Here is a 26,961-nt window from a genome sequence, read left to right as displayed (position 1 = left end):
TTGGAAACGTCGGAAAGCGCGAAAGCGAAAATTCGACTTTGGTGCGAGAACACTCAATGACGTCCTTGTGATCAGAAAGGAAGTGAAAAGACTATGTGAAAAGACATTTTATGCTTCAATGTTTGTTTGCTTGTTTGTACATTCACATTACAGTGCATATTAAGGGAGGACGCGGCTTTCGTATAGCGAGAAATGGCCAAAAAATAAAATTTTTGAAAATCACTATTTCAATTTCTATTACTCTTTTTCTATCTGATTCTGAAATATTATAACTGCAAACCATATATAAGTGCTCTGAAAAATTTGTTTTATCAGCCAAGGTGGCGATAAATTTCACGTAAATAAAGAAAAAACAGCATTTTTCAAGCCACAATATCTCCGGAATGGCGCGATCGAGTGCCGCCATCTTGTCATTGGAAAGCACATTTCTCCATGTTCAAATTTGCCACTTCAGCTACCTCCTCCATAAAGAAACAAGCATACAAAGAGCAAATGATCGAAGGTCATGCCGGAGTCTCCGATTGGCCGCGCCCCACCACGTGACTCCAGCGTGGTTCGCCATTGGTCCGGTGCACGCGTTGACTGGTCGGCTCTTTGCAACTTGCGAGTCAAAACGGGCACTACGCGGACATGGCAGTAGCATCATGGTTCTTTATTCTATGGTAGCGTGTCCGATCCCTACGTTTGTGGATGCCTCAGACCTGCAGCTAAGCCTCAGCGACACGTACATTGTGACCAAGATTCGCGCGGGTAATCGACACACGGCTAAGCGTTTCAGCACTTGGGTGTTTCGGAATTTGTGACCAAGCACATTGCACACGCAATGCTCGAACCCACTGCTAAGCATTTCGCACAGAGGAGTCTCTAACTTGGCGATCAAGCACATCGTACGCAAGCATCTTGGACCCTCGCCTAAGCCTTATGTGTATTGGCGCCTCCGACTGCGCGACTATGTACATAGCGTGTCGACTCCTCGGGCTCGCGTCTAGGCATTTCGCTCATCGGCACCTCGGGACTGCGCGGCTAGGTGCAGTCGCCGACTGTTTAGTCGGACCTTACGGGGACTGCAGAGATGTCCATATAAAAGGCGTCCGAAAAAACAGATCAAGAAAACAAAAATCCTTTATTTCCACACACTCATTAGGGCTCGGCAGTAGGCTTGAAGAAATTGTGAATGCGCCATTGCATGTTCTGTTTATGCGCAATCAGATAAGCCAGAATCTCGGAGAGGGTCGTACTGTCACTATAGGCGGCTGAAAGCACAGTCACTGCTTGTACACGCTCCGCATGTGACAGCAGCGTAGCACATGGGGCGTCATTTTCTGACTCGGAGTCATCGTCCGGTGGTGCAGCAGAAACCTGATGATAATCTCACCGTCGTCGAGTTCTACGCATGTCAGTACAGCAGTGTCGGCACCTGTGAAAATAAAGAGTGGGAATATAGTGAGCTTCTAAGTTTAGTAACGACAGAAATATGGAAAGAGAAACAACACGTTTGTTGAATAGAAAAAAGAAACTGAAAAGCTGGTGGAACAGGGAGATACGAGAAACAATTGCCGAACGACAGAAAGCATCCCAAAATCACAGGCAGGCAAAGAAGGTGCAGTTGCCGCAGGATGAACTAGCCAGTAAGTGGGAAATATACCAGGAGAAAAAGTGTATGGTTCAAATGCTGGTGGAAGGAAAATTAAAAGGTGAAAGTGAACGTTGGTTGCTAGAAATACAGTCGAACTCATTTACATCGAATTATCCTATATATTGAACAATTTCTGGACAAGGTATAGTTACAATGAGTATATATAGCAAAAATTCCGCTTACACCGAACAAAAATAGCAGCGACTCCCAATATATCGAACGTCAAGCGGCGTGAAAATGCCCGCAGAAGTGGGCTTTCCCTCGTGGTGGCGGGGAAATCCGGCAGCGAGGCTCCATCCAACCGTTCTCCCCTACCGTGACCGCGCTGCGTTGAGCGAGCCGTCAACACCCCCCTGCAAGAAATGATCCTGGCCCACCCGCAGCGGTTGCTCAGACAGCCAATCAGAGGCTCTTGTGCCCTCTGCAAGATGACGAAAGTGCGAGTTGTCTCGCTGCTTTTCTGGTTCATTGTGCGTGCGTCTTGTGGGCCTTCTCCCGCATTCCGCAGACGTAGCGGTCTGCGCATGCGCAGATCACTACGTCTACTTGCGTCCTTGGGGTGGCTGAAAACATTGCGGTCACGTTACTCACGTGACTCTCGCGGTGTACGAGAACTTACGAGTAGCTAGCGGGTAGATAATCTTATAAATCTTTCACCAAGTGTCGACAGACATCATTTTTATATATATTAGAGAAGTATAGCATGGTCCGGTATTCTGGTAAACGCAGGCAAACGGTGTTGGGGCTAGAGAGTAAACGGGAGCGGCCTGCATGGTGCATCCAGCTGGTGGTACAAAGCTCAAACGGACAAAAACGGCTAAAATTGCTGTAACCAAGCCTATTCTACTTCGCTGCTGGTGTAAATTTTTGGCACTGGTGTAATCGTGTAGCTGCCGAAAATTTACACCCGCAGCAAAGTAGAATAAACTTGGTTACAACAATATTAGGTGTTTTTGTCTGAACATTGCGCCACCAGGTGGCTACACCATGCAGGCCTCTCCTCTTTACGGCTTCGCCCCAAGCCCCGTCCGCCTGCGTTTACCCTGAATGCCGGACATGCTAAACCTCTCTATTAACTGCTTTTAATAAGAATAGTTTTATGTGCTTTACTTTATATGGATGATTTCATATTTTAAAAAATAATGCAGGAAAGATCAGACATTGATGGCGCTTGCGTTTGGGGCTGCTAAAGTATAACGTGTTTCTGCTTGCTTACGCAAACGTAAACGCGCCCAAGCGCTAGGGGCCCCAATGCTTTGCGTCCCATAAACTAAAACTCTCTATTATTGTTTAACCTAGGTAGGACATTAGGCAGTATAATAGCAAGAGCTTGGTGGCACAACCCACCGCCCTGTTCCAGAGGGGACGCTCATAACATCCATCCATCCTTCTGTGCTTAAACATTTACCCTATTTACTCCCATAATGATGACACTTTTCTGTAAAAGAAATTTACACAAATTGAGGAGTGTGATCATTACGCGGTTTAAATTTCCCACAAAAAGAAAAAAACGTTTTGTTATCCCGCTTTTTCTGCGAAATGACGACAGGTCAACAATTAGGCTGCTGCCACTGTATAGAGTGCGGCACACGAAAACAAAAATGGTGGCCGGCTGAGCAAGGCAAACACATTCTTTTCTTCTCGTGCATTGAAACAGTTTCTTCCGTATCAGTAATGAATAATATTGTTAATATGAGAAAGCTTGCAGCAATAACTTAGCCATGTCCACTTTGAGGGGACAGAAACAGATGGGTGCACTTAGCTGCCAGTGACATAGAAACACATGGCGGGCATGCTGCAGAAACTGCGGCCATTTGTCTTCACTACTGTTCTAATACCGCACATTTCCACTAAAGGTAGGCTGTGTTACAAGTGTCGGCATGTGAATAGGGTACAATTCTAACGTATCGGTGTAAACGTGAACCCGGTCTTTTGCGTGGAAAGCAGACATTCTACCTCTGCACTATGCCGCGTGAGTGCTATTGATCGCAGCAGCCGTTCCGGACACTCTCCATGTTCTAGTACACTCTACCCCAGCATTGATTCTGTGACTAGAGTGATGTCGCCGATGTTCTCCATGTGCTGTAGCTCCAGCTTTGTCTTGTCATGTTGCCACTCGCGATTTGTTACATGCCCACGAGTGCAGACGAGAAGAATCGAAAGACGCCTTTTGTTGTTGTTGTTGTTGACCACAACCATTATAAAGCCTGCACATAATAAAGGCAAGTTTTGGCGTAGCTTTTTTCTTTTGTCATGGTAGTGCGGAAAGTGCTAAAAGGAATGAAAGGAGGCATCTGCTTAAGAATGTTTTGTGCGTGCAGACTGCTTGGTATGTCTTGAAGAGTCATTCGCGTAGCATTCGACAGATGGTAAGCGGGATCATTATTAGCTAGACTTGGCACACGACATATCGCTGCGGCAAGTTCGGGGCCCGATCATTACACGGGAAGCAAAAAAAAAAAATCAAATTTTGATGACAGAATTCCTCCATGTTATAGTTTACTCTTTGTTGCATTACATAGCGAGGGAAGCAAGTATAAAGCAGAATGGTAACACCACGTGTCAGTCGGGTACACGTGCCAGTCTACGTGAGAGATAACTGTTAAGGCACTTAATCTCTTCCTTATGTAAAGTAATCGAAGGCTGACTCACGCACGCACTTCCACCATTATAGATATGTCATGCCTCTACCATAAGACGCGTATCTTTTCATCAACTCTGGTGTGCAGTTACAATCTCGGCAATGTAGCAAAAGATTAGAAGGCGATCCACCGGTTAACGACCTTTTATGTTCCATTAGCCTCTGATTGATACATTGTCCCGTTTGCCCTACGTAGAACTGGCCACAGCTAAGGGGAATATTATAAACCACACCCATACAACAGTCAGTAAAACTGTTGTTCTTATTGTGCTTCGCTGGACAAATATCTGTTCGTTTTTTGCCTTTTACCCGCTCCTTTTTTCTCTGTAGGGCAGCGCATATCTTACCTAGCTTATTGGGACCAGCGAAAGCAACATTAACATCATATCTACTTGCAACTTTTTTAAGCCTGTGCGGCACTGAATGAATATACGGAACAGCCACTACTCTTTTTTTTGCTATTACTGCTTTCTGTAATCACGTCCGTCCCCCTCGAAACCGATTTCTTGTGTATGATCTTGTAGTTCCACATAGTAATAAACGACAGCACACGTAGTCTTTCAAAAAGAGTACTATTGGCATTGTGCATTGTGGATAATGTAATGACACACATAGCCCACTTTTGTAAACAGAGTAATGGGGTCAGATAAGTTGCATATGTTTGGCCCCACAATTCGCTGCAATAACTAAGGTGGCAGTGAAATTGGCTAAAATACAAAGATGGTAGCAAAGTCAATTCAAAGTAGTTGTGCATCTATGAGAATGTAACAGCTGAATGACAACTTTTTCATCATCATCATCATCATCATTTATTTACCCTTAAAGGCCCTTGGCTTAGGGCATTACATAAGGGGGGGGAGCAGTCGTTACATATGCAATGGTCGGTAACAACAAAAAAGCAACACAAAGTTCAGGATTCATGTTCAACATTAACATCATTAGAAGCATCAACACTAAGATAGACACAGCGGCTCAAGAACAACTTGGAAACAAAACAAAACACGCATACACATTCAAAAACACGGCAAAATAGCTCAGCACTTGAAATGTGCTGTTAATAAGTGCCTGAATTTATTAGGTTCTATTTCAGTAACTATGGAATCGGGTAAGTCATTCCACAATGTAATGGAGCTAGGTAAAAAAGATTTATTAAATGAGTTAGTGGAGCCATGTATGCGCTGCAAACTTAAGGAGTTGAAAAGACGGCGTGAGGTGCGAAGCGGCGGGTGTAATACAGAATTTCTTAGCTGCGGGAAGGTATAGTATAATTTGTGAAATAGGCAAAGCTGTGAAATTTTACGCCGAAGTGCCAGGGGTTGAAGATAAAGGGATGCCTTGATAAGAGTTATACTGTGTCGTCTGTCATACTGCGATGTGATAAAACGGGCCGCGCGATTTTGGATGGCTTCAAGCTGATCGATTAGATAATTCTGATGGGGATTCCAGACCGCCGAGGCATATTCGAGTTTCGAACGGATGAATGTTACGTAGGCGAGTTGACGGACAGAACGGGGTGAAAAAGCGAGGGATCGTCTGATAAACCCAAGCAACTTAGAAGCATCTGTACAAAGTTTTGCAATGTGCTCAGACCATGTTAGTTCTTTGTTCACGATGATTCCAAGATACCTGTATGATTCTGTTTCAGAGAGTGGTGTAGAATTTAATGAATACGGATAGCTGAGGTTATTTCGCTTTCTTGATACATGCATGAACTTACATTTGGAAATGTTCAGTTGCATAAGCCATGTCGCACACCAGGTTTCTATGAGATTTAAGTCGCGTTGAAGCAGAGCCTGATCATCGGGAGTAGATATGCGGCGGTAAAGGACACAATCGTCTGCGAAGAGGCGGATACAAGATGATATGGCATTAGGAAGATCATTTATAAATATCAGAAAAAGGAGTGGTCCCAGCACTGATCCCTGGGGGACACCAGAGATGACTGTAGTATTTTGCGATCTGTGGTTCCCTATTACTGTATATTGTGAGCGTTCGCGGAGAAAGCAGTCAATCCATGACAAGATTAAAGGGTCAACGTGGAGGCAGGACAGTTTTGCCATTAAACGCCGATGTGGAACGCGATCAAAGGCTTTGGAGAAGTCTAGGTAAATGACGTCAGTTTGAAAAGAAGAATCTAAGTTTAAGTGAAGGTCTGTGGTGAATTCGAAAAGCTGGGACTCGCATGAATGGCCTGATCTAAAACCGTGCTGTTTTTCATAGAAGAAAGAGTTATTGTCGAGGTGTGATGCGATCTGCGAATATAAAATGTGCTCCAGCAGCTTGCATGGAATAGATGTTGATTTGCTCTTTCCAATGTAGGTTACTGCCAAATGTAATTCCGAGATATATAGTGATGTGAACGCACTGAATTGTTTGGTTGTGTAGTGATATATTAATCAAAGCGTTTTTTTATTTGTGAATAGAAAATAATGTATTTAGTCTTGTCAGCATTTAATAACAGTTGCGTGTCACGAAACCCTCTTTGAAACCGCTAGCAGTTCATTGGACACAGTGTGTCGCAAGGATTCAAGTGTACTTCCTGTAAATAATGTCATAGTCTTGTCTGCATGCATTAAAGCATTTATCAACTGCAGTGCTCGTGGGAAATTGTTTACATATAAAGAGAACAAAATGGGGCCCATCACGGACCCTTGTGACACACCATATGTGCCATTTCTTGATGCGGATTGAAACTCACCAATTTGTACTTTTTGTTTTCACGATTTAAAATAACTAGAAAATAAGTCGTGAGAGCAACCAACAATACTGTAGCACTTTAGTTTTTCTGACAGTGCCGAGTGACAAATGGTATCAAATGCCTTCTTTATATCGACAAAAATTCCGATAATCTTGATGGTTTGGGATAGAGTAAGGACAGCAGTAGATGTGGACATTCCTAGGATGAAACCATGCTGCTCAAGGCAAATGACGACCCACCATGGTTGCTTAGTGGCTATGGTGTTGGTCTGCTAAACAAGAGGTTGTGGGATCAAATCCTGGCCACGGCAGCTGTGTTTCTGCCGGGGCGAAATGCAAAAACAACCTTGTACTTAGATTTAGGTGCATGTTGAAGAACCCCAGGTGGTCCAAATTTTCAGATTCCCTTACTACTGCCTGCCTCAATCACATCATGGTTTTGGCATGTAATATCCCTTAATTTGAGGCAGAACATGTTATTTTTGCTAAGGAAGTCCTCCAGCTGTTGTGCAATTAATTTTTCGAAAATATTATTTATAGTGCTTAATATAAATATTGTGCTGTAGCTACCAGGACTGTTGTCACCGCTTTTGTGCACTGGCACAACTTTGGCCAAATTTCATATATATCTGTATAGTAATTGGCCCTTCATCATCATCAGCAGCAGCCTGGCTACGCCCACTGCAGGGCAAAGGCCTTTCCTATACTTCTCCAACTATCCCGATCATGTGCTAATTGTGGCCCTTAGCAAATGGTTAAACTCTGCATAGCACAGCTGTATTGAGGTGAAGCTGACTTAAGGAAATCGGCCACCACTGTGCAACACATATTAGATCTTCCCAGATTTTTCTTCCTAAAAAATCGGGTATATATTAAATTTCTACTTTGTTGAAGAGTTGTATTGTTATCTCTACGTTAGTATTGTACTTTGGACACATAGAAAGTGGGCGCACCTTTTTTTCTCTGGTTATGTTAGAATCGAACAAATACTGCCATACGGATCAGAAGCTGTGTGTGGTGACTTTTTTTAATCTGTGTCTAAGTTTAAATCGACCAATTGCGTGAGATCCATCAGGGTCAAATCAACGAGAATCAAGTGTGCATTGATTTCTATGGGAAGATAAACGGGATTCAGGAAAGAGTGCATTTTGTCCAGTCTTGCACTATAAGCAGTTTCAAGTGGTCTGAGCTGTAGGCAATGACTGCGTCAAGTGTAACATGGTTTCTGCACATCAGTATATTGCCCGTGCATCTTGTATGTATGAGTCCATGTCTGTGCATGTGTCGCCAACTTTTGCCCACAAATTTTCTGCAAAAGGCTTACTAGACAGGTCACAGAGCTTTTGTTTACAAGTGTCTTAACTGCCAAGTTATTTTCTTGGTTTTCAAACCATACCTTTGCTATTCCATTCAGGTAGATGACATTGGACCACTTGAGTGTTGTGTCCCAATGACTGCTCACTCATTCATACAGTACCTGCCAGTCCTCCATGTCAACATCCCAACAGACTGTTCTGGCATCTTGGGGGTGGTACAACACAACTTTTGGTGTTTTTGGTGATGATGTGAAGCACTGGCTGGTCCGTCATGGTGTTTGCACGATAGTGTGTCTGGAAAGGATACCCAGCACCTCCACTATTGTGTGGCAGGTAAAATGCAACGGAAGGCATATACAAAGGCTGTCATATAGAGGATGGGGAAGCCAGGGTGACTGGAGGGAGGCACTGTAAACGTTCATCTCGGCTCCTTCCTCCGCTTCATGGATGCATTTCCTAATATGTTTTTCTGTTTAGGATTTAAAATAGTCACATGATGCTCCCTCATAGTCTTTTTTGTTCCTCCATGGATGAAGAGCATATATCTTTTGGCACATAAAGGGTACTTGTGTGAGATTATTATTACAAAACGTAGACCTGCTCTATAACAGATTCCTAAAAAAGGTTGCTTCACATTTAAAATAAAATGGCCTATGCACCACTTGATCTGGCAATACTGCGAACACTACTTTTCTTTCTGGTATTGGCACTTCATATTAATAATAATAAAAGGTTACTTTGTGGATGTCCCTCTTGTATTCTGGCTACTGCAGTGGATGAGCTCATTAGCACAGTTCCACGCGTATTTTGCGTGAGAATTTTCTGGTTGCCACTTTTGTTCTTGATTGTGCCACTTTTGTTCTTGATTGTGCTTGTTTTTAGCGAGTTTCTATTATATTTCTGAAAGCATGGGACATCTGCCCTGTCATAGCTTGAATGAAAGCTGAACAGTTGTGTTTTTTCTCCCCCTCATGCAGCAACAAGTGCTCCTCAGCAACAGCACATCTCAGTTTCCTGTAAATAGCAGCCTCATGATTGGAGACTATGTCACACCAGGCAACATCCTGATGCCCACCGGCACCTACAAGAACTGAGCGTCGTACTCTCCGCTGGCAGTTGGTGCTCGCAACACGTGGATAGCAACTGAACTGGTTATCGTGGAACAAGGCTCAAAATTTTGCCTCACCAGCGTCTTGTCTGCGCTGCCACTGTGCTCTCCACGTGGTTTGTCTGCCATAGCTTCCATTGTCAGGTTCCTGGTGCTGCAGTGATGCCATTGCAGGGGTTACATTCAGCTCAACAGAGCACAGGGGGGCATACTGTGGACAGGTGGCTTTGAAGCTGTGATAATTGGCCCACCACAGGTGCAGTGCAGAGGCCTTTGCACACACACAGTCGGGCACAGGTGCACTGTTTTTGTAACCAGTGTATATGGATTGGCTCTGGTGCACACCTAGCAGTCTGGAAGTGGAGCATTCATACATTAAAATGTTGGAGCTTGAGTGGTTACCATCATTTGGGGGTTCAGTTCTTGAAAATGTTAGCGTGCAGCCTCATTCCTGAAACACGATATCTGCTTTAAAGTTTAATGCCACTTGACTTCCTTTAGCAAGTGCACTATCCACATTGCCACAAGCTGCGCATCTCCCGAGGATGGTGGGTTGTGTGCGCTGTCCTTTTTTGTCAACCTGCTGAGTGTTGCACCTGTGTGGGTTATCGCTGACTGTCGCAAAGTTCTGGTCCCAAAGGCTGCGCTGCTTGTTCCCTTTGGGCTCTGTTGTTCTGAGTGCTGAATGTCGTGCTACCACAGGGCCAGCTACCATGGTGGTGCTCTCCACATCACACAGATGGTTGGTCACTGCCACAGTGAATGAGTGAATGTGTGTGTATGCGTGTGTGTGTGTGCACCTGCGTGCACACACGAATACACTGTGTGTGCACAACAAGAGCCACTAGCTCTGTTCCAGTCAGCTGCAGAGTTCACCAAGCGTGCATCTGTGCTGTGGCTTTGGCAGCTGATCCAATATGCATGCTCATACTGGTGCAGCTCGCTCTCCTTGCTACGCACATAAAATGGGCATTCTGGGTAGACACTGATGGTCATATGTTTAATTGTTGAACCATCCCCAAGTTAAGTGGTGCACTTCGGCCTGCCATTCTCCCATTTATTATAGAGTCTCTTACCCAGAGAGAAACGACCATCTTTGCCGTATTATTGTCTTGAGCAGATAGCCACCTTGTAAATGTATAGAGAGTTCAGTTTAGCTTCAAGCTGGAAACATGGGTACGATGGGATAAGTAAATTTTTGCGTAGTGACTGCAGACCTCATCTTCATAACTCTCCAGCAGTACGGTTTACAGCGTGTGCCCTGGCATAAGTACTCGTAATCAATGTTGTTTATAGCAACATAACACTGTCTACATAAGTGTGGTCTACTAGTGTGTAGTTGCCCTTTGCTGTCCGTGGCACACGTCCTGCCTACGCTTGCTGCTTCACCACAATGCCATTATTCCCCTCTCCATGTAGTTACAAGAGGCTCTATCCAATTTACCAGCCTCACTGCTTATTTGGCTCCTGTTGTGTACTCGCGGTGTTCAACATTGGACGAACCTCCAACACAGTTGATGTGTGTGCGTGCATGTTCATATGCGTATATGCATGCACGCATCACAGCTGCTCTGTAATGTTGGCTAATGCTATGTTACAGCTTCTTGTTTTAAGGAGGCTGTGAGCCATGAAGTGTACATGTGTGTGCGTGTCTTTTTCTACACTTTTTTTGTGCAGCTGCCTTTTCATTATTTGTATGGTGTTTGCTGTGTTCTTTCTTGGCAGTTGACCCAGGTATGGTGGAACAGTGCTCAAATGTTTTTCCCTGTCCTCCTTTCCTCTGTGTGTATGGGTTCTGGGACACGTTCAGTGTCTTGCTTCAACCCACGGCAGCCGGGTGTGCCAGCTGCTGAGTCGAGATTAATTGCCTGCTGGTTCATTGCTCATACTGCAGTGCATTCTAGTATGCCAAAGGCAGGTGGTATCAGCTTCTCCTTGGAGATGAAAATTCAGTGGCGTTACGGACACTAGCCTGGCAGCGTGAGCCATTCAGTGCATTTCAGCTGCTAGCTGGCAGATAAATGCGTGGAATGAATTGCGTACTGGAAGAATGGCATCTATTCTTTGCCTGGTTCGAGTCCATGTGGAAAATTGCCAAAGGTGTCTGATCTGAAGATATGCCAGCCTCCAAATTTTGTAATATCATATTTGCACGAATATAACATGTTTGCGTGCATGTTTACCACCTTGGTCTTGCACCATATTTGCAACCATGCTCCAAATACAAGATGTCCCCCCTCCAGTCATTTCACGTTCAAAGATATGGTGAACTCCACCATTGGAGTGCATAATAAAGGCAATGCTCCAAGGAGACTACAGTAAGCACCTGCTCGTGGTGCTTCTTGGGGTGGCAGCACATTTTGGTCCTGCTGGAAGTGCAGCACAACGCACCTCCCATCGCACCAGTGCATGCTGCAGTGGATCGTGCACCATGCAAAGCGAAAAACATTCTGTTTTGATTGTGCACTTACGGGTAAAGTGTGTATTTTGATTTGCATGAACTTTTTTATTGTTATTTTTCCCATCAGAAGTACCCCTTGAGTTATATTCATGCAAACATGTTATTGAAGGAGGTGGCATAAAGGTCAAGTTATTTGATGCATGGTTTGCCATGCCAAGCCTAAGTAAGCAGCATTTCTTGCGTAGTAGCTGCTGGAAGCTTGTGTGCGTGTTGGGCACATTTTCTGTAAACATTTGTAAATTAGCATCCTTCTCTTTCCCTAGGAACGAATTGCTGTTGTGTCCTTTTAATTTTTCGATGTACGGTAGACAAAGGAAGAGTATCCCTTCCAGCAGTGGGGGGACTGTTTTGGTGGCCTCACGCAGAGCTGGTCACTGAAACGGATAGGATTGAACCTGTGATATGCTTCTTGTCTCTGGCCGAGACTGTGAAGTATCTTGTATAAAATCTGTGTGTGGCATTCTCGTGTGGGGCACCAAGAGCTCGTTGAAACCGAGGAAATCTTGCAATAAATCTGCTCATTCGGCTCATTGCTTATGCTGTGGCTGATTACTTGACCTTCGCCAACACACCCAAGTATGTGCTTGTTGTGCAACCAGATTTATTGTGCTTGGTGAACCTGAATGTTTTCTGCCGGGAAACGGGCTGAGTCAGCAGCCCAGCTGCTGTGGGGATGTGGACTTCACAACGAAGGCAACGACGAGCCAGTTGTGCTTCCTTTTGGTTTATCGCCCTCTGCATACAAAATAATGCATAGCTAGGTTGTAAGTGCCTTGATTTGCCACCTTAGGGATGCCGATCAACTAAATGTCCGCGTGTGCTGTGACACCAGTAGGACGCACTGTCGCTGTCTCGCAAGCATGAGGCCATAGGTTCAATTCCAAACTCTGGTGATGGCATTGTGTTGCATTCTGACGGGTGTGGAATGCAAAAATGCTCACATGCTGTGCATTGTGTGCACATTCAGGAACCGCAAATGGTCTGAATTAATTCGAAGCCCCCTCCCCCGCCCACTGAGGAGTCGCTTGGATGTGGCTTCAAGAAGTAAAATCCCTGAATTCGTTTTTCTCCCCATAGCATTGAATAACAGGAAACTCTATTCGTGCACACTTAACTGCACATTCCCCGCCCTCCTTTTTCTTATCGCAGTACCTCTTGCATATTAATATCCCTGTAGCAACTTCTAAATCCCAGGGTTCTATGTGGGTTTGCCTAGTCCTATGGGATTGGAGAAAATCACTTTCATATCTTCGATCGTTTCCTGTGCAGCAGTGGCAAATGTGATACAAACCATTGTCTCTATTGTGTTCATGCACCCAGACCTTGGAGAAGTTTTTAAATGTGTTGAGCCATCTTGTAGAGCTTTAACAGCATTTATGATTCTCCAGTACATCTAAGAATCTTGTGATTGTTTCAGGGTAACACATATTTGAAGATATTTGATGAAGTAACAGAAGTTCATGTTTTGCATTAGCATCTCCCAAATATTAAGGTTAAATGTTTATCAATACTGGATGGGTGGATAGATGTTATGGGCGTCCCCTTTGGAACAGGGCGGTGGGTTGCACCACCAAGCTCTTGCTATTATACTGCCTAGGTTAAAAAAAAAAAAAACGCACGATGAATTTTTATCACCAAATTTTTTGGCCCCCTATTGTGAACTTTGTTTTTGTATGTCTCCGTTTTTTTTTTTTCCCTACTTCCATCAATCTTCCAATCACCTTGTTTACTTTTCCCCTGCTCTCGCTGAACCCAAGGGCTTGAAGGAGTCCATTGGTGCCTAAATCGACGGCTGGGCAGATATCTTCACATCCTAATAAAACATGCCCCATCATTTCTCTAGCTTTACCGCAGCAAGCACGCTTCTTCCTTATATCTCGCTTTACAGGTGCGTGTTCCAAGGCATCCTGATCCTGCTTTGAAAAGCAATGAGTAATAAATTTTGTCCTTCCTGATTTCGTTTTTTCCTCTTAAGCAGTTACTCAATGCAGGTTTCTTTTCCATTGCTGGCACCCATGAGCCTCAGACTTTCTGCTCGACGTTCTTTGTTGCTATGTTGCTCACCATACAGCATAGAATAAAAGGCCGCATACTAGCTGGTAAGCTTCCTAGGCAAAGCTCTGCTTCTTGAGTGCCCCAATAGATGGCACTACCAACTTGGGCCCGGCCAGTGCCTCCTTTACTAGATGCCTGCCGCGTCGCTAGTTTTCCCATTGGAGCGGAGGTTCCTGTAGTTCGGGGTAGTCACGGAGAGACTGCACTCGCTGCCGACGCTACCTCCTGTTGCGGAGGTAGTGACGATTACTAGGCCGGCGTGCGCTCGACCAATGGCTTGACGAGAGACTGTGGGTCCTGCCTCCGGGATCGCAACATGCCGCTAAAATCTCGGAGGCAGGAGAATGTGATTGAAGTTGGCGCAGCCGACCCGGGTGGAGAATATGAGGAGGAAAGAGACTGGAACCAACTTCTCAGCTCACGCGGCAGGAATCTAGTAAAGGAGGCATTGCCCCGGCTGAGCCGATCCTCTGAAGCCAGTGGGGCCAAGTAAACAAGAAGCCCGATTAATCTCGCAACGGCATTGTTGAAAGGCCAAAGAAAACTGTCCAGTAAAATCAATACTTTGACCTTGCCACCTTCATGTTCTGCATTATAAAAGCGCATCATTTATCAAGCAGCTAGCATTCAGTTCTATGTGCCACGAAGGCGAAACAGCGAGTTGTGTCCGGCTATTGCATGAATAAGCGTCTGGAATGTTTTCACTGGCCCAGGTCGCCCGTCGTAGGCGGTCAAGCGTAGCTGCAACATCTTGGTCCAGAAAATGGCTAATAAACTGTTATAACCCTTGTAACCTTATTCTGCTGTGCCCAACAAAGTGTCTGCGTGCCTTTAATGACTATATATTCGATATATACTTCTATATACATATATATGTATTCAGTATATACAACTATATATTCTGTGACATATACTTTGTATCTAAGCTTGATACATACAGTTTGTAGTCTTCCTGAGAATGCATACATTTGTGAAGATGGCAACTGGGCCTTGACCTGATAAACGTAATTTGTTTGAAATACGAAAAAATTACATTGACCTAATAGTTCTGCGGAAACCCGCAATGTGGAGGGAAGTATGTAACAAAAGGAAAATGAGACATCCACCCAATCATAGCAATTGCTACAAAGGAAACCCATGCGGCGCCCTTGAAAGATAAGCCTCGCAGTTGAAGAAAAATTTATCCTGGTCCGGGACGAATTACGTCTGTAAGAGTGGCAGGGTACATCGCACACCACACGCAATGTACTAAACATAAACCCTATATTACACATTCCGTTCGTCCCGGATAAAAGAAATCACAAGTTTCGACAACTTGCGCGTCTTGGCTTTTTCTTTTTTTTTTTTTTTACATGCTTGTTTCTCAACTGTCTGAAGTACTGCTGCATACGCAGGCACACATAATAGCGTAAGCGCTTGGCAAGCATTTCTTCTTTATGAGCAGCACATGGAAATGTGAAGTTGAAGTTTTCTAGCACAGCGTCGGTCGGGCGATCATTTGCATCTCTTTTGCCAACATGTTTTGCCAAGTACTCCTCAACATTTTTAAAAAGAAAAACCATGCGCATTCGGATGCGTGAGCCTTCTTCTCGTTTTATGGTTTACCAACTCGGCTTCAGGTAGCTTTGAAATGCCTTTCTGTCCAATCAGAGCCTCCTTGTAAACTGCACAGGATGTTTGAGAACCAAGGTTTCGTGACAGAAATCCAGTGACACAATACACCATGCAGTCAATAACTGCAGCATTCGAATAGTCGTGCTCAAACACACCATCCCACTGCCGATTTCAATGCATAGGCCTATATATATGGGTAGCTTGTCCTCTACAATCAGTATAGTAACTATGTGGTCAGTACAGTCAATCTGAAGCCTGTACTTCTCATCATTCCCATTATAATTCACATGGAGGAAGCAAAAGTTTCCTTCCTCCATGATAATTCCCTTGCAGGGGCGCTATTCTGGACATTCCGCCGTTTTCTTCGATGCGTGACGTAGACGCGACGCTAATAAAATGGCGCCATGGAGCAAGGAAACTCGGGAGAGGCCCTGACGTCACTCTTTGTGAAGCGAAAGTGAAGCCGGAAGTCAGCGTTGCTCCGCCTATCGGGCCAGCTCTGCTCTCTTAAATACATTTCTCGCGAAACCACGCCGTGCTGCGCGCAACTGTGCTGCTCGGACCTGCGCGCTCCGAAGAAATACTAAACAATCGTTAGTACGATTCCGCCAAAGAGGGCAACATTTCCCGCGGACATTCCTTCGTCCGTTGCCATCGCCGTGGCGCGGCACATTGCGTACAGTGTTGCATGCGCGTTCATTTCACGAACTTTAGTTCCTCCTGTCCCACCTGGCCACAGCAACATCCGGTAGAGCATGGTCCAGATAACGCAGCGCAACAAAACACGGAAACCAACGCAAACCTGCCCGCACGGCGCCTTTGCCACGGTACGAAACCTACGGAGCAACACGTGTGAGCGCACAGAACAATAACAAAGCCACCATTGTGGCCCGAACGGTGGGGCCACTACAGCAAAGAAATAAAAAACAGCAAAACAAAGGAGAACCTACTACGTCATTTCCTCCACACGTTTTTCCACACGTTTGCTATGAGAGATTGTTCGTGCTTTTCCATGTACATGTGCCCTTTGTTTATCCATACCCCGATATATTTGTATTCGGCCACTCGAGGTATTTCATGGCCTTGTAGTGTAAGCTCCTGATCAGTTGTATCGTTGAAAAACATCCCACCGGACTTAGCTGCACTAAAACTGAAATCTAAACTGTCTCCTTCGTCTCCACAGTAATTAACCAGAGTTAGCAAACCTTCCTGGCTCTCTGCTAACAGTACAATATCGTCCGCATACATTAAACCCGGTAGTCGTTGCTCAACAACCTTTCCGCCTAATCTGCACGACAGGTTATATGCTAGATTGCTTCGTTGTAACCTTCTTTCCATACTTGTCATATAAAGCATGAACAGCAGTGGTGATAGAGGACAACCTTGCCTTAATCCTTTGTGTACCTCGACAGTTGTCGTACTCTGAATTCCTTCCCATGTTATTTCAACATTATTTTCTCGATGTATTTCCTGTAGAAAATCAAATACCTCATGACCGATACCTTCATCTTTTAATATGTTCCACAGGAGTTCCCTGTTCACGTTGTCGTATGCACCGCTTATGTCGAGGAAGGCTAAATACAGAGGTCTATTTTCCGCCTTTGCTATTTCTATGCACTGAGTAAGCACGAACAGGCTATCATCCAAGCGCCTACCACTTCTGAACCTCTTCTGAAGTTCTCCGAGTATTCTATTACTTTCTACCCATGACTGCATTTTTAATTTCACCGCCTGCATCGCCAGCCTATATATAACTGATGTTATCGTAATTGGTCGGAAGGATTTTATGTTCTCCTTATCACTATTCCCTTTATAAATCAAATTGATTTTACTCAGTTTCCAGCTGTGTGGAATTTGCTTATTTGTCATGACTGCCTCCAATGCTTTTATCAGCGTTTCCTTGCTTCTTGGGCCAAGTTCATTAATTAACTTGATTGGAATTTCGTCTGTCCCTGCGGACGTGCGTTTTGGAACATTTGCTTCTGCCTTTTTCTAGTTAAGATTGGTCAGTTCTAGGCTGTTTTCTATTGTGCTATCCTGTGTTGCTCGCTCATTTGGGGCGATTACCCTATCGTCTTTCCTAAATGACTCTGCTATAACTGAACCGATGTAGTTCTCAGCGTCATCTCACTCTAAACAATTTCCTTCGGCATTGTGAATCTGTTCCTGCTTTCTGTGATTAGCTTTACCCAGCCAGCTTATACGGTTCCAGAATTTTCTTGACCTCCCTTTATTAGTTGCATCGCGAACTTCAGCCAGCCAGCGATCAGAGGACTGCTTTATTTTAGCCTGGACGAGCACGTGCACTTGTTGTTTCTTTTGTTTATAAGGTTCCCATTTTTGGCCTTTTTCCTCTTCAGATAACTGCGCCCTCTTTGCTTCTCTGTGTTCCCGAGATGCCAACCGTCGTTTTTCGATGACCTCCCTAATTTCCTTATTCCAACAACTTCGTGGCTTCCTCTTTCCAGCGGTTTACTCCTTTTATTTTTGTACTAACGAGTAGTTCTAACTGATTTTATTCCCACCTTTCCATGGGATGTTATTCTATTGCTTCCTCTATGCCGACCGCTATTTGCGCTATTTGTTCGTCATTTAATTTTGCGTACTCTTTTTGACTTCCCTGCATTTCTCTTGAGCAGGGCTCCCAACTGTAGACTAGTACGCTTATGATCACTTCCGAGGCTGTACTTCCCCTCTTCGTCTATTTCCATTATTGTGAGCTTGCTATACAACCCCTGCGACATTAAGCAGTAATCAATGGTCGTTTGTCTGTTACGGGACTCCCACGTGATTACTCCTAGCCATGTCTCTTTACCGGCCATTGTACCTGATACCCAGACATGTTCTTTGCAAGTTAACCTTATTGTTTTCCAATTTGTTCTTTGGTGTATCAGCATACCTACTCCTCCTCCCTTCCTCTCCATTGTCTTTCTATTGCTCCCTTCCCAGACGTAGCCTTCAATAAATGGTGGGTCTTCTAGATCCCTGAGATGTGTTTCGCATAGCACGTATACACCTACTTCTTCGTCCTTTAACTGCTGTTGTATTTCTAACCACTTCGCTCTCTTTCTACCGCCTTGCATGTTTATGTACCTGGTACTGGTGTTAAATTTATTTTTTGTAGTTTTCTTCCTGGACCTCCTAGTGGCCATTTTATTGGCCTCAGCCTCTATTATTGCACTTTGTACACTGTTTCTATCTACCCCTACGCCCTGAGGCGCAGTGGACCCCCTAAAAAAGCTACTGCCCGACCTGCCAGGCGCCAGCCGGTCTCGGCTCCTAGCCTTCCATTAAAGTGGATGCCATCGCGTGTAAAGCCTCAGCCAAAGCCTGCTCTATGCACTTCTCTGTTTATGTCTGCCACTTCAAATCCTTTCTCCTGGCTTAGCTTTCTTATCTCACGATTAGCAGCCACAACGCCCTTGGCAATTTCTCCATTCCGTCCTTGCCCCTCCGGCACTGTGCATACCACGATCTGGACTTGCTGTGCTATCGCCCTTAAATCGTCAACTCCCTCCGCTAATCTTTCTACTACTTTTGCGGCTTCACTATTCAAGACATCGTTTAGCCCCGCCGCTACCACTACCAAATTGCGATATTCAACATTATCAGAAAGCTCGCTTTTTGTTTCTCTCAGTACTGCGTCCATTGTCCTGCCTGGGAACGTCCCGACTGCTACCCGCTTATCACCCTTTGTACGCTCCATTATAGCTCTTTTGCACCTCCTAATGTATTTGAATCCCCACCGATAAGTACTAGGGAATTCCCTCCCTCCCCCCTAACTTCCATATTGCGCTGCCTCTTATCATTGGCTATGAGCTCATTCCTTGGGGTTAGCTTGTTCCCCTCCTCTCTCCGCGCTCGTTGGCGCCCCTGTGGCTGCAGCGTCGCCTCACTCGGGGCGTGTTGCGCTGCTTCACTATAACTATGCCGATTCACCGGCGGCGAGCTGACGACCGCTTGCTTTGGCTCCTTGCCTCCCACTTAGCCTGTAGGGTCTACCCTACTTTCTGAGTTTTTGTCACCACTTTGTTGTCCTGACCCGACATTCTCCGCTGCCCGCGTCTCAAGCGCATCGAGCCGCCTTTCCAGATTGGCGCTCCTTTCTTTCTCTTCCTCAAGCTCGGCCACGGCCCTTAGTAACTGCGCGGCCTGGGCCGCCTCTACCTTGACGAAATTGTCAACTTTCGCCTGCAGTGCTACCCGCTTCTCCTGCTCCTCCCTCAGGTCAGCCATAAGCTTTTCGAACTTAGCCGCCCAATTCCCTTCCAGTTTTTGGACGGCTTCCCGGACACCCTCGCACGACCTGCACGTGAAGCTAGACCCCTCCAAGTCTGCTAAATTACGGAATTTAGTCTCGTCGAGGAAGCACCATCGCAGACACTCGTCGCACTGCACTTGCTCGCCGTCCCGCGCGGCCTTCACGTTCTTCGATTTCATCGCTAGGCCTACGTCCCTAAGCCCAACGAGCAAGTTCGCCAAATCACTCAAGCAAAGCCGACTCAACCGCTATGCCAAACAAAAATAGAGAAGTGTCACTCCCTACCCCATGTAAGAATCCGAAGGGCTAGCTGAAAGAATTAAATAAGCTGATCAAATAGGTCCCTCCTACCACCTAGGCCTAACGGGGGAGCCGCCAGACCTAGACAAGGCCGGTACGTTTACTACTCTTACCAAGAATTCAAAATTTGCGCCCCTACTCCATGTAAAAGAAAACACTTCAAAACACTAGCCATAGAGTTTCTCACTATAACACCTAGAGGGTAGTCTGGCGCCACCGTCTAAGGGAGTTTCTTAAGGGGACACCGTGCCGTCATGGGAATGACGGTATGGGGAACCAGCGCTGGCGTTTTCACGACGCCTGCAGCGCCATCCTGGCGGTCAGAACGTGCACAATGCAGCCGCTCCCGCGGACGAAAATTACTGCTGGTAGCGGCGTTGCGTGCGCTAAAGGTCGAAGGAAAACAAAAGGACGCCGACGGTACTGTTGCGTATACAAGTGTCACAACTACGTCGGAATGAGGGAGGATGTATCCTTCTGCGTCTTTCCATCTAAACCCTACGAACAAGAATGGAGGAGGCGTTGGATTTTGGATTTTGCGTGTGTGCTGGGTTTATTCGATAGTGAAGACGGTCAGCCGTGGCTGCAGTACCAAACAGCAGAATCTGCAGTCGGCATTTCGTCGGAAACAAAATGAGCAATAGCATGCACCATCCGGCATGTGTACCAACCACTTTTCATTCGCAATACCACCGCCAAGCTCCTTCCAATGCCACCACACCAAGCGAACGATACGAAAGGTAAATAGTTTCCATTCATTGCCAAGAATTATCTGGCAGGGAAGCTGCCTTGTAATACGAGTTGTGTGCGCATACTGCCGGCGCACGCGCGACTAAGCCGCCTATGTGTTCTTAAAAATGCGGATGAGGACTCGGCGCTGAGATGCATCCGGTAAATTTATGTAATTAGTGCTAAATGTAGCCAGGGTTGTTACTGATCAAGCAGCTGCGCACTCAAACCTTTGCTTGCCCGAGTCAGCTGATGCGATAAAGCTTTCTTCTCCATTGACTGCTGTGGCCAAGTAACATCAGAATTTATGTCTAGCCAGAGAAGTATGGAATGTCCATAGCGCAGCAAAACCGGCGCCGTAGCTACTAGATTTGCGAGGGAGGCTGCCACACAAGCATGGGAACGGCGCACGGCGCAACCGTTAAATAAACGCACGTGCTCGCCGCGAGACACTGTGAAAAATATATAACGCTTAAAAAGCTTCTTTCGTCATTTCTTCACTTGATGGCGCAAGCTTCTTTACGAGAACTGTTCGCATGTTTCCGTCCAAAACGGAAACATCCGAACCATATGTGCGAACTATGAAACGGCCGCGGACGTGTCGTCTGGTCGAGAGGCTTGAATATGCCGCGTTTCGTCGCCAGGGCGGCGTGCAACGCACTCTTTACAGGGGCTTAGGCAGGGGTGCCCATTGTCACCTCTGATGTTTATGCTGTACCTACAAGGTCTAGAGGCCAAAATACAGCAAAGCGGACTCTGCTTCAACCTATCATTTCTCAAGCAAGGAAAATTGATTGAACAGTCATTACCAGGACTGATGTACGCGGATGATATTGTATTAATGGCTGACAATGCAGAAGATCTGCAGGAATTAATGGACATATGTGGTACAGAAGGAGACAGGTTAGGCTTGAAGTTTAGCAAAGAAAAATCAGCCGTCATGATTTTTAATGATAACAGTTGCGGCGAGCATAAGATACAGGAGGCCACGCTGGAGATAGTCGATAAATACAAGTACCTTGGGGTGTGGATAAATAATGGCATTGAGTATCTGACAGAGTACGAAAAATATCTAACGACTAAAGGTAACAGAAGTGCAGTGATTATGAAGAGTAGGGCACTGTGGAACTACAATAGGTACGAGGTAGTACGAGGGATATGGAAGGGGGTAATGGTACCAGGCCTGACTTTTGCCAATGCAGTTCTATGTATTAGAACAGAGACCCGGCAACAGTTGGAAATTAGGCAACGTGGTGTGGGTAGGCTCGCTCTGGGAGCACATGGCAAGACACCAAATCTTGGAGTGCAGGGGGATCTGGGATGGTCTTCTTTCGAGGGCAGAGAGGCTAGTAGCAAGATAGCATTTGAGGAGCGATTGAGAAAAATGAGGGAAATTCGGTGGGCTAGGAAGGTTTTCAGTTACTTACACACGAGGAATGTTGACACGAGGTGGAGGAAGCGAACTAGAAAATTGACAAGCAAATACTTGGGCAGTAGCGGGGGAACAAGTAAGGAATCATCAGTCAAGAAAAAGGTTAAGGAGGCAGAGAGGGGTATGTGGAGTACAGAGATGCAAACCAAATTGGCATTGGAGACATACAGGACGTTTAAGGAAGAAATAGCCAAAGAAAATATTTACGATAACTCTAAGGGGAGCTCATTGTTGTTCGAAGCCAGGACAGGTGTACTGAGGACTAAAACGTACCGAGCCAGATACCAGGAGATAGATTTGTTGTGCGAGGCGTGTAGAGAGGAGGAGGAAACGGCGGAACACGTGATACTTGCTTGTAAACAACTTCACCCTGCAGTTGAATCTAACGGGAAACTATTCAAAGCCTTGGGTTTTAAAGACAGTGAAAGTAGAATAGACTTTGAACAGGTAGAAATAACTAAACGGAGGCTATATGATTGGTGGACAATATCAACGCAAAAGTAAAGGAGTAAATACATAGGTATGCATGCATATAGAACCATTAAAGGCTAGGTGGCGCGCGCCGCCGCCGCCCGATTCAAAGGGTTGAGCCTCAATCATCCATCATACATTGACGCGCCGCCCATAGAGTTTCTCACTATAACACCTAGAGGGTAATCTGGCGCTATATCCGCCGAGAAAATGCGATCCTCTCGTTCATGCGCTGCCGCAAAGGCCGCGGTGGCGCTGCGGTCAGCTTGGCGATGCAGTCACGCGGTTGCGCGCGTGTGCAGCTTGCCGCGGTGTCTGGCCGGCGCGACAGCGTTCCTGTTTCTTCGTGGCTGCCAAAGTGTTATCTCGTTTGTGGCAATATGTGTTTCGCTGCTGACATGTTAATGTGAGTGCCGGACTTCGCCCAACAGATGAATTCCAACGCAAAAAAACGCGAGGCAGCGTCACTGCTTCGCCCCTGGCTGCTCGTCCGGCTATGTGTCGTCGAGGCAGCAGGAGGGTGCTCTAAACTTAAGAGGGTGCGCTAAGTTGCATATTGCTTCAAGGTCGAACGTCTTAATTTTTTTATTTAGAGGAAAGTAATATCCCTGCCTCCCCATTTCTTAGTGGCTGTTCAATGTTTAATGTTTTTCTTTCAAATATACACAGAAGCATGTGTAAATGTGATATCTCGTATTTTGAGTTACCCTGAATGTATGATGTGCAGTGCTTTGCTATTACTACGATGTGCAATAAATTTTTTGCTATGCTTTGTATTACCTGTTCTGAACCCCATTCACATTTTTTAGGAGTAAGCTGACGCGTCATATTACTGAAACTTAAGGAGTGGAAGACACCGGCCTAAGAACACCCAACCTTTTTTCTCTCATTTAATACCCCTTTTAATTTCCTTTTTACATATTCCTCTATGCCCTGAGGCAATAAACAACGTTATTAAAAAAATGCAATCGCACGGACCCGAAACATATTTCCATCCTAATTCTTTTGGTCTGTGTCTCCTACTGTCATCATGCACTATATTGACCACACGGGACTCATTCCGACCCTTCAATTCCTGAAACTGAAAGGATTCGCGAATAACGCTTTGGATACGCCGATGTGATACGCAGCACATGTATTGCAGAGGCAACCACTCGATTTTAATGATTTTGTTTGTGGGGTTTCACGTGCCAAAGTGACTTAGGCTATGAGAGATGCCGTAGTGGAGGCATGAAAGACTCTGGAAATTTCGACCACCTGGGGTTCTTTGACGTGTACTAACATCGCACAGCAAACGGGCGCTTTGTTTTTCGCCTCCATCGGAAAGCGGCCGCCGCGGCCGGGGTGCCAGGCCGGGATGCCATCCCTCATCCTTGGGCACAACGATCGGGTACCCTAACCACTGCACCACCACGGCTTAAAATTGCATTCTGTCAGCCGTAGTCACGTTCGACTAGCGTTTAATGAGCTAAACCATTGCTTGCAACATCACTGAAAGACCGACGCGTTGCGTGCACGGCAGGCGTCCTTGCGTATGCTCAAAGCCAGCGGCGCGTACCATGCATCGCATTACGGCCAACAGCGCCACCTACGCCCGGCTTGAAATGGAGGAGCGGCTTCCATCCGCCGTTGGCGTCACCTCTCCCTTCTAGCCATAGAGTTTCCTACAAAATTTTGTAGGAAACTCTATGCTTCTAGCCACCATAGTATACATGCCTGCGAGGCTCGTGTTGGCTGGTGTTGTAAGAGGCTTCGTCTAAAACGTGGATATGGCTACATAAATAACGCGTTCTCAAAGTAAAATCTTCATAAAATGTTTCCATTGACGCATATTACATTTTTACTCACCCTCGATGCATGACCAAGCGAAGAAAAGCATGAACAGAGGAGCAACTCTTTCAAAGCGAGCGCGAACCTTGTCGTCTGTCCTCCAACTTTAGCGGCCCGCTGATATTTTTTACGTAACACATAGTCGTACACGCAATAGCAAGTTTTCATAGTTAAACAAAACATGTTTTCGCGTAATAATAAAGCTAAAATAGCTTTTTAGGCGCTGTTTTAGTAGAAAATGAATCATTGTGACAGACTGAACGGTACTTGCCAGGCGCGTCTTCAAGGTGTCCTGTCTCTACGAGAACGATGCCAATCCGAAGTCACAATATGCCGGCATTCCCATGCATACCACAGCGCAGCAGCGCCAGATTTCCCTCTAGGTAATGTAGTGAGAAACTCTATGGCGCCGCCTATCCAGCGCTGGTTCCCCATAGGCATAGAGTTTCCTACAAAATTTTGTAGGAAACTCGCATAGAGTTTCATAGCATGGTTTACTATGGTTAGGGTGGCTAGAATGGGGAGGTGTGAAGACCGGCCTCCGGAAGCTGGACCCAAAACGCGTTCCTGCTACGTGACGGCGCTGCCGGCCGGGGCGCCGTTTAGGGCGCCGTAGTTTGTCGCGGCGTCTGGATACCTCCGGGCGGGAAAATGATTTGGTAGCGCTTAGTTTTAGCGTTTGAATGCGTTAGAATCGGACCAGACTTCTTTCTCTACATTGTAGATGCAGAGAGAATTTAATGTTTCGCTCCTCTCATTCCACATGGAAACAGCGAGCATCCACTACGCAGCGGACACAGCAACGGTTTTTGCGACCACCTCTTGCCGAGATTAGCGCGCTTATGCCTTACCGAAAATATAGTTCATAGGAATTGCCGCGCAAGGCCAGCCCATTGGAATAACCTTGAATGTGTCGCCCGCACATAAGTCACATATTTAGGATTGTAACATTACTTTAAATGGAGGAAGTTCACGCAATATATCAGCATTGTGGTGTAGAAATTCTAGAAAGTACAAAGCACTTGCGGCTTAATACATGTTTATTGGAAATAACACAGTTATTGCATAACATCACATTTTTACAAAACACAGGGCTTAACCTTCTTGGCTTTGTTGTGGATGACACACTGATTTAAGCTTTTGAGGAAAAAGTGAATACGAGTTATACAATAAAACCTAGACACCGATCCTGTTAGATCAGCGGAATGCCTCCTGCAGCCAATCTGTGGCACAGTGGCTGCTAGAAACAAGAAATTCTTGACAACCTTTGCGTGCAGTCGCGTAGTGCTAAATGCACGAGTGAACCTGTCCTCGAGTGTCTGAATGAGGTTGTATAGACATGCTGAGGGATACAGAAGCCCCCCCCCCCCGAGACGCGGTCCCGTATGACAACAGCAGAAGTCGGTCGAGAATACAAAGCTTGGACCATCTGCCGAAAACCCACACTAAAACCAGCCTCTTCCAGAACACGGAAAAGGTACCTATGGCTAATGATGTCGAAAGCCTTCTCCTGATCGAAGGAGCAAAGAATACCGGGAAGTTTCCTGGTATTTCCCTCCAAGAGAAGGTCCCTCACTACTAAACCATGAAGCTGAGTAGAGCGCCCCTGGACACTACATGCCCGGTATGGACCCAAAACAGTGCTGAGCACTGGCGTGAGTCGTGTACACAGGCACTTTGCTATGAGCTTATAATCGCAGTTCAGAAGCGTGATTGGACGCCATGCTCTCAGATCGGAGCTCCTCGACTCGTCCTTACAAAGGAGAGTGATTAGCCCCTCTCGTTGAGACGTTAAGAGGAAGCTTTAGCTCGAGTGCTCCTATCTAAATACATGTAAAAGGAGAATTCGTTTTTCTCGGCAACCACTGCACCAAATTTGACGAGGTTTGTTGCATTTAAAAGACAAACTTAAAATCTAGTGACTGTTGGCTTCTAATTTTTGAGTTATATTGTCAATTTTTTATTAAAAATTGGCAAAAATCGAAAATTTTCAAAAAACGAAACTATCAAGTTTACAACTCTGTAACTTGACCACTAAAAATGATAATACAATTATGTGAATTGCATCTAATAGCACATCTAAAGCGGACAAAATTGATATGTTACACATGAATATAAAAAAATTTAATCATAGCGAAATACAACTTTTGCAAAACCGTTGTAACCAACGTAACAAGTTCACGTAAGATGTAAAATGACATATTGAATTTGTCCGCTTTGAATGATCTAATGGATGCCGTTTACTGAACCGCGATATCGGTTCTTGATGCAGAGCTATGAATTTATAAACTTCGTGCTTCTATTTTTTTCAAACGGTCAAATATTTGAAAATCGTTTTAAGAAAATTGAAGCCCTAAATCGAAATTCCGCTTCCAACAGTCACTGGAATTTAACTTTCTCTTTCAAATGC

At 45.5% G+C, this 26,961-nt stretch overlaps 1 protein-coding gene across 7 annotated transcripts in view; it reads left to right on the top strand.

Moving 5' to 3' along the window:
• Art4 (arginine methyltransferase 4) overlaps positions 1–12,394 on the top strand; it is a 195,190-nt gene extending 182,796 nt beyond the window's left edge. For all 7 annotated transcript variants that reach the window (XM_075671379.1, XM_075671376.1, XM_075671380.1 and 4 more), the window contains one exon: positions 9,268–12,394. In XM_075671379.1, the coding sequence (XP_075527494.1) occupies positions 9,268–9,384 (117 nt within the window). In that variant the 3' untranslated portion in view covers positions 9,385–12,394. The remainder of the gene's footprint in view (positions 1–9,267) is intronic.
• Positions 12,395–26,961: the final 14,567 nt, after the last annotated feature.

The sequence above is a fragment of the Dermacentor variabilis genome, chromosome 10, assembly GCF_050947875.1.
Source record: "Dermacentor variabilis isolate Ectoservices chromosome 10, ASM5094787v1, whole genome shotgun sequence".
Lineage (NCBI taxonomy): Eukaryota > Metazoa > Arthropoda > Arachnida > Ixodida > Ixodidae > Dermacentor > Dermacentor variabilis.
This window is presented reverse-complemented; position numbering and strand designations above follow the sequence as displayed.